The sequence below is a fragment of the Rhinatrema bivittatum genome, chromosome 18 (assembly GCF_901001135.1).
Source record: "Rhinatrema bivittatum chromosome 18, aRhiBiv1.1, whole genome shotgun sequence".
Classification (NCBI taxonomy): domain Eukaryota; kingdom Metazoa; phylum Chordata; class Amphibia; order Gymnophiona; family Rhinatrematidae; genus Rhinatrema; species Rhinatrema bivittatum.
This window is the reverse complement of record NC_042632.1, coordinates 16,797,294-16,815,459: the sequence shown is the minus strand read 5'-3', so window position 1 is coordinate 16,815,459 and position 18,166 is coordinate 16,797,294. Positions and strand designations below refer to the sequence as shown.

General features: G+C 43.9%; 1 protein-coding gene across 2 annotated transcripts in view; it reads right to left on the bottom strand.

Moving 5' to 3' along the window:
* Positions 1-873: 873 nt before the first annotated feature.
* PANK3 (pantothenate kinase 3) overlaps positions 874-18,166 on the bottom strand; it is a 196,651-nt gene continuing 179,358 nt past the window's right edge. Inside the window, exons 8-9 of one of the 2 annotated variants that reach the window (XM_029583219.1) lie at positions 3,598-3,643; positions 874-1,512 (exon numbers count right to left, since the gene is read on the bottom strand). In XM_029583219.1, the coding sequence (XP_029439079.1) occupies positions 3,620-3,643 (24 nt within the window). In that variant the 3' untranslated portion in view covers positions 874-1,512; positions 3,598-3,619. The remainder of the gene's footprint in view (positions 1,513-3,597; positions 3,644-18,166) is intronic. The other variant, XM_029583221.1, reaches the window with a different exon arrangement.

Below are 18,166 nucleotides of genomic sequence, written 5' to 3'. Positions count from 1 at the left end.
ACAAATTAGATCCTAATGTACCAGCTGGTTAGTGCCTACTATAATGCATCCATCAGCAAGCTTAACAGTGTACCCCTATTTAAATGGGCCACCCGGTCTGCTACATCATTTGTGCACTGTCAAAGTCTTTTTTTTTTTTAATTTTCTTGCATGTAAAAAAGAGTAACAATGATCACAGCTCTACAAAGGCCAGTGTTTCGCAAAAAAGCTTCTTCAGGAGCATCTCGATCATGTCATTGTCATAGCTGCCGGACCAAGGGTCTCATAACACTCAAGGGAAAAGGAACAGGCTTTTTTTTTTTTTTTTTATAAATTTCTCCTGAGCCCTTGACTTGTGGATTTACTTAACACCAGCTCCAGGGCTGGAGTTAAATTTGCTACATTAAAAAGTGTGCATTGGGTGCCCAGCAATTTTCTGCATTGGTGGGTAATAGTTAATAGCCTCATCTACATAGAATTTACATGTGATGAGCGCTATTGGCTACGCGTTTGTTTGGGTGCAACTTTTGGATGCGCTAATCTCCTTATTACATTGGGTGCTAGTCTAGCGCATCCAAAATGCGTGTCCAGTCGTGCGTATATCTGTGTGCTAGGCTGGGCGCACTTTACTGCATCGGCCTGAGAGGATCCCTAATGGCTAGAGGAGGAAAATGAAGAAAAGGGTTAACCTGTGTTAACGGGGGTAGCCTGCATGACTTGCTGGGCAGACTGGATGGATCCCTCCAAAGAGTGACGAGGTGTGCGCATTTTTTCGTGTAAGCAACAATTTTTGTAAACCAACATTTTTTTAGTGCCAATATTATTTATTATTTATTTAACTTTTTTTTTATTCCGGTATTTGTCGTAACATCATATCGGTTTACATGTAACTTGTAACAATAGAGAAAATTACATTGAACAGGGTGATAAACTTGGAGGGGGGTGCAGAGATTAGCTATCAAACATTGGTAGAAACAATTATTAGCATTTCTGAGTATAGCACAAAGAAAAATATATGTGAGCAACCATGTAAAACCTGTGAGCGATACTCCGAAATGTATGAGCAATCGTTCACATGCTCAGCTTAGAGGGAACTATGCACTTTTTCTGCCATCATGTACTGTGTTGTTATGTTGCTATTATTTCTACAGAGACACTAGCGTACAAGGTGCTGTACAAAATAATTCACGTGGTTAGAATATCAGTTCCTGGGCCAGCCTGGTGGTTCAGTGGCATTGCTGCATGCTGCCATGTGGAGAGTATCCATTTCAATTCCTGAATCTGTTCTTCCATACCCCAGGTTGACTGAGACTGGGAATGTTGTGGCGACAGCACTCACAGCCTCTGGGAAGATTTGTAATCATTGTTAAGGGTGACATCTGTTGACCGGATTCAGAGCCTATGGTAGAGCTCTGGAAGATGCCCTGGTATATGACCAGACTAGGAAGGAATACTGGGAAGGTCTATTATAATAGCGGAAAAATCCTCAGGTAGTTGTGAATGGCCAGATCCCAGCCTTTATTCCAATCTGAACTGTAATTTAAAAGGAGAGAGAGGAACAACCATATCAAAAAAAAAAAAAGAAACCCAGTCACTTGCCCAGATTGCTAACAGTGTAAGTTACAATACAGTGTGGGCTTCTGGTTAACAGCTATAACCAGGGTTCTGCCCAGTCAGCCCAGGATAACCAGTCCAACAGCCACATGCATATCCCATGCCACATCTCCAGTAAGGGGCACTAACTGTATTCCCTCCTCCTAAAAGCCAACAAACTGGGTGGCTCATAAAACTGTTGGCATATGGAAGGGGAAATGTTTGGGATTTTTAATTCTGTTTATTTATTCTGCTTTAAAGGTCAGTGTCTTTATTTTTCCATCCCAGTCCTTCCATATTATGTGGGAATGTGCAGACAGATGCAAGTTCTCCCTTTCTTATATACAGCACATGCTTTCCTGGCAAGCCATGCTGAATAGTATTTCTGCAGTGAGACGGGGCATATGAGTGGGAAAAAAAGCAGTAAAAAAGGAAAAACAAATTCAGACTTCCCAGATCACCCCCTCCGTTATATTTATCTATGGTGCAATTTGTGCATTGGGTGGATTATATTCCAATGATGTAAACTAAAGGTACAAATGCTGCTTCAAAATCATCTGCTCCCTCTACAGGTAAAAGATCCCGTAATATGAAATACTGCAAGCTGGCAGGAGGAGTCGGCAGATTTCATTTTGAAATCCTTTGCACCTGCTATAAAGCTGCACAATGTCTGTGGGTACACAAGCACCTATGGCACATATCAGTCCCAGAATTTTTAAAGGGAAACTCTACACACCTCCAAGCAATGCGGGCAATTTAATAATTGCCCTCTCAGAGGAAAAAATAGACCTGTTTGGCCTTAACATGAAAATATTAGTAGGAAAGCAATATTAAATGCGAAATATGTCATGCCCCTATGAAACAGGGTCAGATTTAAGAACTGGGTGAAAGAGAATACAACGCTCTTCCCCAGCACTCACCGAAAGCTATGAGAGCTTTTTATGTGTAATGAATTTTGCACAGACAACAAATAGGGACAGAAACTTTCAACCTGGCATGTGGGCGCACATATTCATTTATAGGTCGGGTGTGCCCAGGGAGGCAGCCATTTTATAACTTGCACGCATGATAGAAAATAGCCAGGTCACACACAAGTGCGCGTGCAATTTTAAATGTGCATGTGCCTAACCGCGTAAATCGGGTTTCTACCACATAAGTCAGGGTATTTTAGAACTGGCGCGCATCCACGCCATGACAAGTTTTACCAGTTCGGCCAGACTAGAATTGGTCCGCCAAATCTCCCTGGTTTAACAGCCTGCACTCCCCCAAGTTATCCCAGACCCTTTAAACTTGTCAGAAATGGCTATTAATTAAAGTTACACTGCCTTCACAGCAGAAGTAAACTTGCAATGGATGCACAACTCTTGGCCCCACTCCAGAATGCCCACACCCTGTCCAGACTATGCCCAAATCATTCCCCCTTTTGGAGCCAAGCGAGATGTGCATGCATCTGGACAGCTGTTAAAATTCGGTGGGCGCACATAAGCCCAACTTGGGTGTACAACCCCCAATTGATGTGTATGCCAGGCTTTTTAAATTCACCTTTAAGGTTAGTGCACAAACCTTTCCTTTTCCACCTCCGTGCAACAGATCAATCAATCAAAAAAATTCAGAAAAATGATACACTTTGGAAATAATGAACATGCCACACAAGGCATAATTCTGGTGCCAGACAAACACTTATGCCGTTAGGTTGTGCATGTTAAAAAAAAAAAAAAAGCTCCAGTAATGATGTTGAAAACTGATACTACTTTTGATAGGAACTTTGAGTGGGTGTGGAGCACTTACTAGTGTGGAAAAATTGCATATAAGTAAGGTAATGAACCAAAGCCTGAAGTTCACTGATTCTTCTGTGTGATATGATTGCTATAAAGAATATTACTTTCCTTGAGAGAACCCAACACCAGTGGTTCAAAAGGCAGCTTCATCACTTGTGCAAGAACCACATTTAGGTCCCATGTTTCAAGTGATTTTGACTTCTTGAGATTTAGTATGCCATAAGCATTTGAGTGGAGATTGGCTTACCTTCAATCTGTGTAGTAAACTGCTATGGCACTGAGATGTACAAGATCTAAGGAAGAAAGAGAATAAATATTTAAGTAACTCTTGGGCTTAGATATGAAGGGGTCCAAGGAACTTTGATGACACCATGTGGAAAACTGTTTCTATTTAAATCAGTAGGCTCTCCTAATTGTTTCTAGCTGACACATAAATCCTTGGGTAAGGAAATTTGGCAATCAATGGGCATCAACATCCAAGCTGTCAAGTTGTTGCAATTGGCAGTCTGCGGGCTGCCCCCACAAACCATGGCACTCACCATCTCCAGCCAGACCGGTCCCGTTACCTCTCTACGCAATGAAACACCATCAGCCAACCACATGGCAGGATCCGCTCCTCAGTGTGGTGCCACTAGTAAGACGCTGCTGACACCATGTGCTGCACCTCTCCCTAGGTATGCATGCGCACCATCTCCCTGCATTTAAAGGAACTGCATTGAGTAAGTCCCTGTGGCCCCTAGAGATGACATCATCAACACTGCCCTATATATGGATAGCTCCCCAGAAGCAACTTGCCTCAGCAACAAGTCCAGCTACTCTTCAGTAATGCGTGTTGCTTCCCAGCATCCAGTTTGTCTTCAGTCTTTGTCCAGTCTTCATTCCAGCTTGTTCCATCCTCCGTTGCCCACCTGTTCCAGCCCACACCTGCCTGTCCTAGCCCATCTTCCTCCTTGACTCATACCTGGCTCTGACCACTGCTTGAACCTCAGATATGCCTAGCTACTGCCTGGACCATGGATATGTCTAACTGCTGCCTACCTCTGACAACTGCCTGGATCATGGATACGCCTGACCACTGCCTCCCTATGACCCTAGCTAACTACGGACCTGCCATCAGCAGAGACTCCATCTAAGTCCTGCTGGCCCCGACAGCCAAAGGCTCAACCTGAGGGGAAGGTGAAAGTCCTGACTGGTTGCTGCTTCTCCTGGGTCTGCCTGCAACAGTGAGAACCTTCAGAGCTCCTCCCTGCAGGTAGCGTCAATCTCGCCTCAGCACAAGGGTCTACAGACCCTTGAGAGAGAGAAGGTTCAGATGATACAGATGTCCTTCTTCTTGAGTTAATCCTCTGATCCAAGAGGAATAAGAGGACTTCTGGACAGCTGTACCTTGCATGGAAACTTGTCTAGGCTACACTGGAATGATGAGAATCAGACACGCCTCATCCTTGAGCACTTTTTGCTATCAGTAAAATTGGTGGAAAAGCATACATGAGATATGCATTCCAGTCAAGCAGAAAAGTGTCCTGAGCAGATCTGAGTTTGTTATAAAGAATGAAGTAAATTCTTTCCAAATTCCTGTTTATTTCCAATGTAAAGAGGTTGATTGCTAGAAGTCCCTAGAGACTGAATAGATTGTTGGCTGTTGATTGCTACAGATACAATTCATATGGATGAAAAACTGCTGAGTTGATCTGATAATGAGATGGAGATCCCTGGAAGGAAGGTCACTTGCAGGACAGCTTGATGTTTGCTTGTCCATTCCCATATCTTTATCGCTTCCTTGCAACAAGACCATGACCCTTTGCCACCCTTTTTTCCACATATGTAACCATGACTAGGGTCACCAAGTAATGTGATAGAGATTTCTGGAGGATTCCACCTCTCCAGGGCCAGTAAGGGTATGTTTAGAGGATTCATGCTCTCTTAGAGGTCATTTAAAGGTCAGAGTTCTGCTACTACAGAGCTCATGCAAAGTGCAGGGCTGTGTGCTTTTTATTCATGCTGCCTGTTAGGGGAGGTTGATTATAGGAGGATATGAGAATTTGGTGCTGGAGAAGAATGAGGTAATGGTGTAGATAAGGTAGTAATAATAGGAGGTACATGCCTCTAAGGGGGGGATGGATTGAGAAAAGGTTATTTAAGATGTTTTTCCAGGCATCTTAGGAGGGAGTGTAAGGGCTCCTGAAGTAGAAGTGTTGCTTAAGTTTTGAAATCCGAAAAGGATTCCTACAGCCATACAGGAGGAGGAACCCCGAAAGTCAAAGGGTAATGCCCTTTCTGGGGAAGCTCCAGGAAAGAGTTTTGAACCAGGTTACTCCCAAGGCCTTGGAGCTATCTTGGATTTTGGTAATTCCCTCTTTAAAGAAAGCTATTTGAAGAAGTGAGGTTTCTGCTGTTCTTGTTTAAATTTTTGGACTGACCCCTGTGACTTGATTGAAGATTTTTCCTGTGAAGTTTTACAGTTGGATTGACAATAGATTTTCTTTAAGACCAACAATTGTTGTGGACATTGGACTTTATTATATTTGGTAAGTAAGTCTTCCCCCTTGGACCTCCCAGTGACTGATCTGATCCCCATTGGTGGTCCCTGGAGGACCCTGAATGTTTCTGGAGCTGCAGCAATTCAAATAACCCCCCTTCTGCAACCTCCAAAAGGAAACTGCAAGAAAAGAGGGTTACATAAGTGGCACCCGAAGAGAGAGTCAAAGGTAAGTGAAGAAATGTAATCCATACCTGGTTCTGAAGGTTGGTTGAAGGATCACCCGAGTTTTTCTGTTTTTTCACCATTTTTCACTTTTGAACACTTCTGGTGAATTCAAGATGGCCACCGTTCCCACAGAAGGCCTGTCTGTGAAGTCAAACATGAATACAGCATGCTTGCTCCTGCAGATGACTGGAGCTGGGCAGGGGACCTTTATGCATGTGAAGGCCATGGCCCAATCAATTGAATGACGTGCTATAAGCAGCACACAAGGAGCATCCGAGAGCTGGTGCCATCTTGGACTTGCATCAAGAACCAGGGGCAGAGTGTGCTTGAATCACACAGTGCTGAACCTGGGCTTGAACCAAGATACTGAATCAGCTGCAATGAGCACTTACTATTGGCTGAATAACTGATTGCCACTACATTCAAGAGCTCAGGCCAATAGTGTTGCAATGTGCTCTGCTCAGACCTTCTCTTCCACAGAGAACAATGCACAGAACTGTTGCTCCATAAAATTTGTCACTGACCCTGACAAATGGGCCAGTCTTATGGCCCTTTTGTCAGGGTCACCTGGTACAGCGCCCGAGGTGAGAAAACTGAGGTGAACTGGGGTCAAGTCCAGGAGTCTGCCTGAATCCATGAGTCGAGAACAAAAGCTGATTGCTGTGGGTCCCCGTGCTACCAGTCGTTATTCCAGTGGCAATTCATGAGGGGAAGCCAGAAGTGTATCCAAACTGGCCTTAACGCTTGCAGGGGTGGGATATACCCAAAAGGTAACCAAGGTGGTGGGAGAGAAATGCAAAGGTTGTTTGAAGAGGTTCTGGTTCCAGCGGGTGAACCTATGCCTACTTGGGCCAAAAGAGTGGAGGCCTGGGAGGCAAAGAGCATACATGCATCTGACATGACATCTGTAGTGAACAGTGGTCTGACACATACAGAAAGATCCCTGCTCTGGTTTACCCAAGTTTGAAACCATACAAGCTTACATAGACTTAGCGGATGGGTTGCTTATGGAGCAAGCATCCATATCTGGAATCTCCCTAGATTGGTCCATTGCAAGTCACAATTGAGATCAGTGGTCCAGTGTTAGCAAGTATTGGGGTGAACGTGCTAGAAGTAGGTCTCAAGGTGTGGTGATGCCCATCCATGTCCCTGTTGTAGATCTCTCAGCCATACTTATAACCGATGCCATATTAAATGATTCTTGGGTGGCCCCGGGTTGTCCAGGCCTAAGAAAATTGATGAATTGGTCGAGAGAAGAGCAGTGGGTATGGAGGATGGTATCAGAATACTAGAATTACTCTTATCTTTATGTACCTCTCACCATTATGAGTGTTGTCGATATCAAAAGAGAGGAGTGGGTGGCTGACAAGATATATTACCACATCAAACTGGAGGCTTGCTATAGGGGCCTCGCATGTGACCACCAAATGATACAAGATACCATTAAGGTGCAGTGCAAGCAATGGATGTTGCATCAGGAAACATCCTGTGGAGATCATGGAGCTGGATGGACGGTTATGATCTTACTCTGACACGAATCCTGCTGGATGGGGTTACTGTGCAGATCCCTGATCCGGCTTGGTACAGCCCTTAATCCTGAGGCTGCCCCAGTTTAAGTAATTGTTGAAAACTGACTGTTCTCTTGCTTTTTGCAAGCTGAGATTTCAAAGGGCCCGGCTTGCCTGAAGGGACATTTGTTTGTATATGTCTGTTTATATTTAATTACAGGTGCTGAGATTTGATCAGCATAGAAATTAGTTGCTGCTGAGACCAGAGGGGATCCTTTGGTCATTTCTTTCATTGGGGAAGTTTCTCTGAAGTTGACTGACCGGCTCAGGAACTTGTGAGCCAGAAACTCACTAGTTATTGGCATTTGAATACTAGTTTATATGGTTATTATTACTAGTACCAAAGAGACAAAGGGGCGGATTTTAAGAGCCCTGCTCGCGTAAATCCGCCCGGATTTACGCGAGCAGGGCCCTGCGCGCCGGTAAGCCTATTTTACATAGGCCTACCGGCGCGCGCAGACCCCGGGACTCGCGTACGTCCCGGGGTTTTCGGAGGGGGGCGTGTCGGGGGGCGGGGCCCGGTCGTCGCGGCGTTTCGGGGGCGTGTCGGGAGCGTTTTGGGGGCGGGTACGGGGGCGTGGCTACGGCCCGGGGCGGTCCGGGGGCGTGGCCGCGCCCTCCGTACCCGCCCCCAGGTCGCGGCCCGGCGCGCAGCAGGCCCGCTGGCGCGCGGGGATTTACGTCTCCCTCCGGGAGGCGTAAATCCCCCGACAAAGGTAAGGGGGGGGTGTAGACAGGGCCGGGTGGGTGGGTTAGGTAGGGGAAGGGAGGGGAAGGTGAGGGGAGGGCAAAGGAAAGTTCCCTCCGAGGCCGCTCCGATTTCGGAGCGGCCTTGGAGGGAACGGGTTAGGCAGCGCGGCTCGGCGCGCGCCGGCTATACAAAATCAATAGCCTTGCGCGCGCCGATCCAGGGATTTTAGTGGATACGCGCGGCTCCGCGCGTATCTACTAAAATCCAGCGTACTTTTGCTTGAGTCTGATGCGCAAGCAAAAGTAGGCTGATCGCGCTTCTTTTAAAATCTACCCCAAATTGTTGATGCTGTCCTCACTTTAAAGACTGTTGATCATGAACTTTCTGTTTAAATAGAAATGGAAAAAATGAACAAAAAAATTATAAAATTTGAAAAAAGTGTCTAAATGCCTATTTTTGTCTCCTTTAGTTATGATTCCCTTTAAACTGTAATAACTTGTGTTTCCTTTACAGGGAGCCAAATTGAGCATTTTTTTTTAAAACAAGGAATGGAAAGAAGCTCTCCCCCGAGAGCCAACAGTGGTGAATCTTTAATGTGTTAGTGGCAGTGGGGGGACCCTAGGTTAACATGGGTGGGCAGCAGACATACAGATCTAGGCCCTACTAGTTGTACTCTTATCAATATATAATGCCTTAAGAGTGCAACTGATAATGGATTTCTAAGTAGTTTCATAATGAGTGATTCTTATTGTTGTACTGTTATTGCAAAATTTTAATAAAACGTTTAAATATAAAATATTTTAATTCTATTATTTTAAGCACACCAGCATTAAAAATACCTTATTAATCTGTATTAATTTATTTTATATTTATTGCAGTTTATAAATACACACATGTAAAAAGTAAACAAAGAACACTTAACAGAAATATCAGATCCAATCATGAAACAAAACAATTATCAATGTATTCTTTTATGAATCCTTCTTCCAACAATGCAGAGAATATCAGAGCTACAATGAAACAGCAATAATCATAATAATCATCATAAGAACTTAAGGTTTGCAGAACAGGACATGAAAAAAAAATTTCAAATTCTGGTGTCACCTTATTGACAGTAAAACAAACTCCCTCCAATGCCAAACACTTTGAGGAGTAAAACAAATTCCTACCAAAAAAAAAACCCCAGCACCTAGAACCTTGCCATACCATATCATAACAGAAGTACTCTCAAGACTCAAAAGCAACAACCTTATCTACAAAAAGGCAGCAAAGGGAAACATTACAGCAAGCCCTAGAATACTAATACACCACCTACTGGGCAAACAAAACAAGATGAACAATCCCTACAGAGAAACTTCATGCTAGCCAAAATACGGTACTTATGTCACACATGTGCGACTGGGAAAGGAAACTTTGTGTTTAGTTTGAAGGAGAAATGTTAAATGCTTTATGAAATAGGTAGGTATTTAAGGATTTCTTGAATTGCTGTGAGGATGGAATAAGTCTGAGAAAATCTGGTAAAGAGTTCCACAAAGAGGAGCCTGCCACAGAGAGGGTTCTCTTGCAGGTTATATCTATTATCTAATCTTGCTAATCTAATTGTAGGTATGTCTAGAAGGTTTTTTGATAGAGATCTCAACTGTCTAACAGGGTTGATGAGATATTGTGGATAAGAGCATGAATAATAGTCAAAACTTTGTATTGGATTCTAAATTTTATGGGAAGTCAACGGAGAAAGAAAAGTACCGGTGTGATATGATTTCTACAAGAAGTACCAGAAAGTATATGGGTGGCTGTGTTTTGTACTAGTTGTAATGGGTAAATTGTGGAATCTGGTAGGCCCATATATAGGGGTAGATTTTAAAAGAAGCGCGATCAGCCTACTTTTGCTTGCGCATCAGACTCAAGCAAAAGTACGCTGGATTTTAGTAGATACGCGCGCAGCCGCGCGTATCCACTAAAATCCTGGATCGGCGCGCGCAAGGCTATCGATTTTGTATAGCCTGCGCGCGCCGAGCCGCGCTGCCTCCCCCCGTTCCCTCCAAGGCCGCTCCGAAATCGGAGCGGCCTCGGAGGGAACTTTCCTTTGCCCTCCCCTCACCTTACCCTCCCTTCCCCTACCTAACCCACCCACCCGGCCCTGTCTACACCCCCCCCTTACCTTTGTCGGGGGATTTACGCCTCCCGGAGGGAGACGTAAATCCCCGCGCGCCAGCGGGCCTGCTGCGCGCCGGGCCGCGACCTGGGGGCGGGTACGGAGGGCGCGGCCACGCCCCCGGGCCATAGCCACGCCCCGTACCCGCCCCCAAAACGCTGTCGACACGCCCCCGCAACGCCGCGCGCTCCGGCCCCGCCCCCCGACACGCCCCCCTCCGAGAACCCCGGGACGTACGCGAGTCCCGGGGCTCTGCGCGCGCCGGGAGGCCTATGTAAAATAGGCTTCCCGGCGCGCAGGGCCCTGCTCGCGTAAATCCGCCCGGTTTTGGGCGGATTTACGCGAGCAGGGCTCTGAAAATCCGCCCCATAATGCATTGCAGTAATCTAAACCGGAAAATACTAAGGATTGTAAGACTATATGAAAATCTTGTAAGAACAGGAGGGGGTGTAGTCTTTTTAGTAGATGAAGTTTATAAAAAGATTTTTTAGTAATGATGGAAATGTGTTGCATCATTGATAGATCTGAATTTATCATTACGCCTAGACTTGTAGCGTAGTTACGGATGGGAATGGAAATTCCATTGAAAAGTAAATGAGAGGTAAATTAAAATAGACTCTCTCAAAAACAGGTCGAGGAGAAATGACTTACACTTCATGGGTTTAGGGGATAATATTGATGAGTATACCATAGCCGGAGTCCTAACTGCATGGCACTCTGAAGTACTGGGCCCACCAACTGGGAGTAAAGCAATGGCAATTCGAGATCCTGAATCATTGCAAAAATATTCAACTTTGTTCATAAACAAGCTATAAACTTGTTATAAACAAGCTATAAAATTAACCTCATAGTTTTCTTTCTTTTGTACATATGTATATAATTGCAATTCTTGTATATAATTTTATTGCAAAACTTCCCATATTATTGTTCCCCCCTCTCGTTAATGCCTTGTTATCATGTTTTTTACTGTTCAATGTAAAGCGCCATGCCGTGCGTTTGTTTTTGCGTTACAATGTGAACCGATATGATATCCTGGATGAATGTCGGTATATAAAAATTTTAAATAAATAAATAAAATAAATAAATAAACTGGAAACCGATCCAATATTGCAAGTACCGACCAGACGAAGAAGATTAGTAAACATCGATCTTAAACAAGCTATAATGCAGGCTTACCATAAGAAAGCTAAGATATAATGTCAAAACCAAGTCAGAATCTTCCAGGATTATTTAACTAAAGTTTCACTGAAAAGAAGAGAGTTTACGCCACCGTACTCTGTGCTTGTGTAAAAACAGATCTGATTTGCTCTACAATTCCAGACACCTCTGAGGGTTTGACATGCGGGGTTAATACTTGATAAGCTGGATGCTACCAAGAAATACTGTATGTGGATGCTATATGATTGAACATTTCTTATTTCTTTCGTTCTTCACATGTGGTATAAATACTGAAAGATTTGTGCTCGAACTTGACTGAGTCAGATTGATGAGTCCAGTCAAGTTCAAACACAAATCTTTCAGTACTCATACCACAAACGAAAGAAAAATCTTCCTGTATAGAATCTTTATTTTATGGAAATCTACAGATATTTTCTGTGTTCAGCAAGTGGGTTGTTATCTGGAGAATGTCAGATGAGATTTTGCCCATTTCCCGCCTCTGCGCTCATAGAGAGTCACATGCCAGGTCCAACAATTCCTTATACAGTAGCTATTATTAGAAAATGGAGATTCCTATTCTCACAGCTCTGTCACAAAGCAAAGGCTAGTTAGATCCGGGGTGATATGTATATTATACAGGAACCTCCGGTATATAAATTATATTAAATAAATAAATAAATAGATCAATTGTGTTTACTACCAGAAACTACAGCTCCAATTCACAGGAATGTATTCCTTTTGCTTAGAACTTCCAATTCAAAACTCATTAAAGAAAATCTTAAGGAAATCACTGCCACAGTTTAGACTATTTTTCCAACATTAAAAGTGGGAGATAATATGCCACACAGTTGGGAGAAGATTTCTACTCTCAGAGTCTCATTCATAAAAAAATAAAAAAATAAATAAACTGGTTCAGTTGTGGGTCCCTTTCGAAGGCAGTTATAAACTGGGAGTAATAGTTCAGGCTTACAGACTTGTGACACTAGTTTGTTTTCATGATTAACAGTAATGTTAATTTTGTTTGCAGTTGAGGATGGCACCAAACACATTGAACTGTGACTGGAGCTCTCTGTTTGAGAGAGCATTCCTTTGATTATTCATGGTTTGGGGGGAAAGGGAAGGAGGGAAGGTGGATACTTTCAAGGGCTGGTATAGGGAATAAAATGCAAGGTGGGAGTAAGGGGAAGTTTTTTGGTAGTAAATATTTCAATATTCAATCTGATGACACTTATTTCGAGCAGTGGAGGGATGCTAGGGTAACAGAATGGTATTTGCCCTGTATGCTGAGGCTTAGTGAAGGAAATAGCGAAGCTGGGATAATAAGTTATAGCAAGTAAGCGCATAGTACTTGGGATGGTGATTCTGATTAAAAGTGTATCTTAGAATGTTGTGGGTCTAGATACTTCTGTAAGGATTTTATGAATCAGAGCTCATTCTGGGGATGTGGTACATATGCCTTGCTCTATTGAACAAGAGCTCCTGGGATGTTACTCTAGGCTCTACTCTCATCAAGATGCAATGCCTTTGCCAGATATTTCACACTTTTTGGCTTCAATACAAATATCAAAACGATCAGAAGTGCAAATGACTATATTAGCTGAGCCAATAAAGCTGAATGAGATACAGTTGGTGGTTAAGGCTTTGCTGTTGGCAAAATGCCTTGGCCTAAATGACTTCCATGTTGATTTGTACAAAATATTTTTGCCAGACTTGGCGCCCTCTCATTTAGATCTGTTTGGGAAGGGTTCTTTGGGAGAAATTTATTTATTTATTTATTTAGCATTTTTATATACCGACTTTCCAGTAACAAAATTACTGATCAATTCGGTTCACATTCTAAACAATAACATTGACAAGTAAATGTCTTACAATGAACAGGTTGAAATAACTTGGATTAAGATATATGGGGTTAATAACATAATTACAAGCTACGGTGCCTAATGTAGGCTAGATAGAAGTTGATAGGTATAAGGTTGGGTTTTAATATTAGACTGCAAAAGTTCATGTGATTTCGAGAGATGATCTAAATAGTTCTTTAGATGGTTACCATGGAAAGTATCATTGGCAGGGATAATCCGCAGTTTGATGTTATGGGAAAGCTTTGTTGAATAACCAAGTCTTGAGTCTTTTTTTAAAAGTCGTGGAGCATTGTACTGATCTGAGTTCTGAAGGGAGAGTGTTCCAGAGTTTAGGACCAGCTGTGGAGAAAGCTCTTTTACTTAATGCTGACTTCATCGGTGGGATATGAAGGTTGTTTCTGTAGGCTTGTCTCACTGGTCTAGTAGAGGTGTGGAATTGGAGAGGGTTTTTGAGCTCGAGTGGTGCCAAGTTGTGTAGTGCCTTGTGGGTTACTGAGAGCACTTTGAATAGTATTCTGAATTTGACAGGAAGCCAGTGTAGGCTTTTTAAGATGGGAGAGATGTGGTCTCTTTTGTTGGATTTGGTTAAGATCCTTGCTGCAGTGTTTTGCAGCATCTGTAGCGGTTTAATGGCGTTAGCAGGGAGGCCCAGAAGAAGTGAGTTGCAGTAATCTATTTTTGTGAGAATGATTGCTTGTAGAACTAGTCGGAAATCTTGAAAATGGAGGAGTGGTCTCAGTCTTTTTAAGACTTGTAATTTGAAGAATCCATCCTTTACGATGTTATTTATGAGAGATCTGTAATTCATTTGGTTATCAAGTATAACTCCTAGATTTCTGACTTGTGGGGACATTGTTAATTGAGTAGACAGAATGGTACTGGGATGTGTATTGGTTCCGTCTTGGGAGATGAGGAGGTATTCTGTTTTGTTTTGATTAAGGATCAGATTGAGGCTAGTAAGCAGGTTGTTGATTGCTTGTTGGCAGGAGTTCCAGAAGTCCAGAGTTTTTTGGAGAGATTCAGTAATTGGAATCAGTATCTGAACATCGTCAGCGTATAAGTAGTGGATGAGATTTAGGTTGATGAGAAGTTGGCAGAGTGGTAGAAGATATATATTGAATAAGAAATGGCTGATACATAAAGCATGGAATTATACTATTGGAGACAGAAAACTTCTGGTGGTGGCCCTAGAAGAGTAGTGCCACTCTCTGGAGAAACAGATACCCAGTCACGATCTTAACCAATCATAAAAACCTGCAGTATCCCCAGCAAACCATGTGGTTAAATACACGTAATGCCCAATGGTCTCTATTCTTTAACCGCTTTGACTTTGAGCTCCGATACAGACTGTTGGAGATGAACCAGCAGGCTGACTCCCTTTCACGGTCCTTCGAAACTGAAGATTTGACAGAACCCACTCGCCATGTTATCAATCCTGCAAGAATTGTGATAGCCGCAGCAGGCCACCCTGGAATAGTCAAAACAATGGAATTGTTTATTTGCCACTATTGGTGGCCTCAAGTGAAGAATGATGTGTGGCACCATGTGGAGTCCTGTCCTATCTGTGGAGTTAATAAGAGCCCCATGCTCACCCTTGTGGACTGTTACAGTCATTGCCAGCCCCCGAGAAACCATGGACCTGTGTGACCATGAACTTTGTCACTGGCCTGCCTCCTAATGGCGGTACTACCATCAAGGTCGTGGTGGACCGGTTTTCAAAAATTGCTCACTTTATACCACTCCCCAGGCTCCTGTCAGCTCAAGGATTGCCACATCTCTTTTTTCAGCATGTCTTCCGGCCCTAAAACTTCCTCGAACAGATAGAAACATGATGGCTGTATGGCACATCGGGCCTGCCCATCTGTCCAATTAATTTAGCATTATAATTCTTATCACTTCCTTAGATATCCCCTGTATATGTCCTATGCTTTCTTGAATTCAGATACTGTTTTTGTCTCTGCTGCTTCCACTGGGAGGTTGTAAATTGCACTCCATTTTAACCATGGAGTGCAATTTACAGCAAAGTTCTGGAGAAGCCTGTACAATAAATTTGGAATTTCACAGGATTTCTCTTCAGCATACTACCTGCAAACCAATGGACAGAGGACCAATCAAATCTTCAAGGGGTGCCTCAGAGCCTATGTCATCAAACGACAAGATGATTGGACATCCTTCCTGGGCAGAATTCTGCCATAATAATCACATCAGAGACTCTGCGGGGTCTTCTCCCTTCCAAATTCTAAATGGCAGATACCCAATGGTCCCACTTCCCATACCGGTGACTATTCCATTCCCTGCAGCTGATGTAATGGGCCAATATCTGGAGGAACTATGGTACAAGTCTCGCCAACTTCTCATTTAAGCTGCTGACAGATATAAGAAGCAAGCGAATAAAAAATGTCGACCAGCATCTCAATCCCAGAGCTTGATATAGCTGAGTACCCACAATATCTGCCAAAAAATCTCTCTACAGCTTGCTTCATCTGCCCTATTTCGATTACTAGTCAGATGAGGCCAGTTGCATACCAACAGAGACTGCCACCTGCCCTCAAGGTTCACAAATGTATTCATGTGTCTCTCCTGAAGCCTTTACTGTTTTCTTGGCCCACACAATTCCTTCCTAAATTGACAGTACAAAGTTAAAGATATCTTTGACTCCAAACATATTTGAAACAAACTCCAGTACCTCATATCCTGGAAGGGATTTGGCCCGGAGAACTCTTGGGTACCAGCTTCAGACATCCAAGCTCTTCGTCTTACATGGGCTTACATTTCCTTTTCCCATATGAAGCACAGGCCCAAGGCCTTAGGGAAGGGGAAGTGTAATGGTTGTCTGGATGCAGGACAGCCCTGCGACCAGCTGCACTTACCCAACATGCCGCCGATTTTCAATGCAGCAAGGATGCTAACATTTTTGGCCTCCCTCTGGTCTGCCAATGGTACTCTAGGTGCACGCTGGCCTATGAAGGCCCCACAGCAGGGAAGCCCTGGAGCAGTGCCTCCTGATGAAGTCATGTGGCTAGGTTAAACCCTAGTCATGCTTCTCTCAATGCTTCAGCAACAAGTGCTCCTGCTCCTTCAGTGCATGTTGCTTCTCTGTCTTGTACTAGCCTTACCTCTTTGTTTTTCCTTGTCCTGCCTTGTCTTCTCAGTGTGCCTTGCTCTGCCTTCCCTCTGTGTCTTGGTCCCCTGTCCTTGCCTTATCTGTCTGTGTCTGCCTCCTGGATTTGATTCTGTACTTGGACCCAGACTACTGAACTGCCACCTGCCCTGACCTCAACACTGCCTGATCTCCACCTAGCCCTTCCTCAGCCTGGACCTTAACACCGTTTGCTCACTTCCTGCCCTATGCCTGCTACTTGATTTCATCTGACTACTCCTTACAGAACTCTTGCCTAAGCCCTATCAGCCCCTGGAACCCAAGGGCTCAACCTGTAGGGTATAGGGTTGGTATAGGTGAAGTCCTAGAACCAGTCCTAGTAAGAGCTAGTCCATCTGCTGTCAGCGTAAGTCTAGTAGTCTCACCTGCTAGCTGCATCAACCAAGCCACAGCCCAAGGGCTCATATCTGTGACAACAATTATGCGTATAGAGGCTTCTGTGCTTATGCACCTAAGTAAAAGCAACCTTGAGTTGCCCTCCTCGCACCCCCATCCCCCAAGTCTTGGCCCTACCACAAACTCCCTTTCTCTCAGGCACATATGCTTACACACACACACTCCCCATTTCCCTGGTGGCCGTAGGGCCTCCTCTTTAGCTTGGCTGCTTGGTGGGATAGGATTCAACAGAGGCCACGAGCTCTCTTTGTTTGATTCAGTTTCCAGTGTGATGGGCTCGAGCAGTGGTCCCAAGGCCTCCACCCCCTCAGGTCCACTGTCTTGTGCAAGCACACAGATTGCACAGTGGATCATGCTGGGCCTGGAGACAAATCCGGATTGAAGGCTGAGCAATGAGGAAGTGAGGGAAGCTGGGAGAAATGCAAGCAGTATTTAGACTCCACCATGTTGAGAACCTGGTGGTCTTTGGTATTCTTGTGCCATTCATCCAGATAGAACTGGATCATTTCCCCTACAGGGGGTGATGATTGTTGGATTTGGAGTATGGTTTAAAACTTGGCTCAGGCTTACATTGGGCCTGTTGTGCTGCTTTAGGTTGATGGCGGGGTCAGAAGCTTTTGCTGCTGTGGAAGCAAAGGTGAGATCTAGTAACTATAAAAAGGGCATCGCTGAAAGTATGGGCTTTAGAAGCATAGTACACTCGGCCTGGAGGTAAATGTTGCTCTGAGCTGGTTGAGAGGGTCTGGACTGCCATAGGTTGCTCCTTGATTTGAGCAAAAGTTTGTGAGCTTCTCTCTGAAGAAGTGGTTTCCAATGCAGAGGATGTCTGCTAGCTTATCAAGGACATTGTCCCACAAGCTACTGGCAAATAATCAAGCCACCTAATGTGCTCCTATTTAGGCTGATGGACAGTTATTTATTATTATTATTTATAGCTTTTCTATACCGATGTTCGTTTGCACATCACATAGGTTTACAGTGAAACAAGTGGTAAAATGAAGACATATAAATAGCATAAGAAAAGAAACCACATCTCAAAAACCTTTCAAACTGCTCAACAAGACCAGAGCAGTTGAGTTACAGTTAAGTTATAGAAAGTAGGCTGAAGCTTCAAGGTAGGCA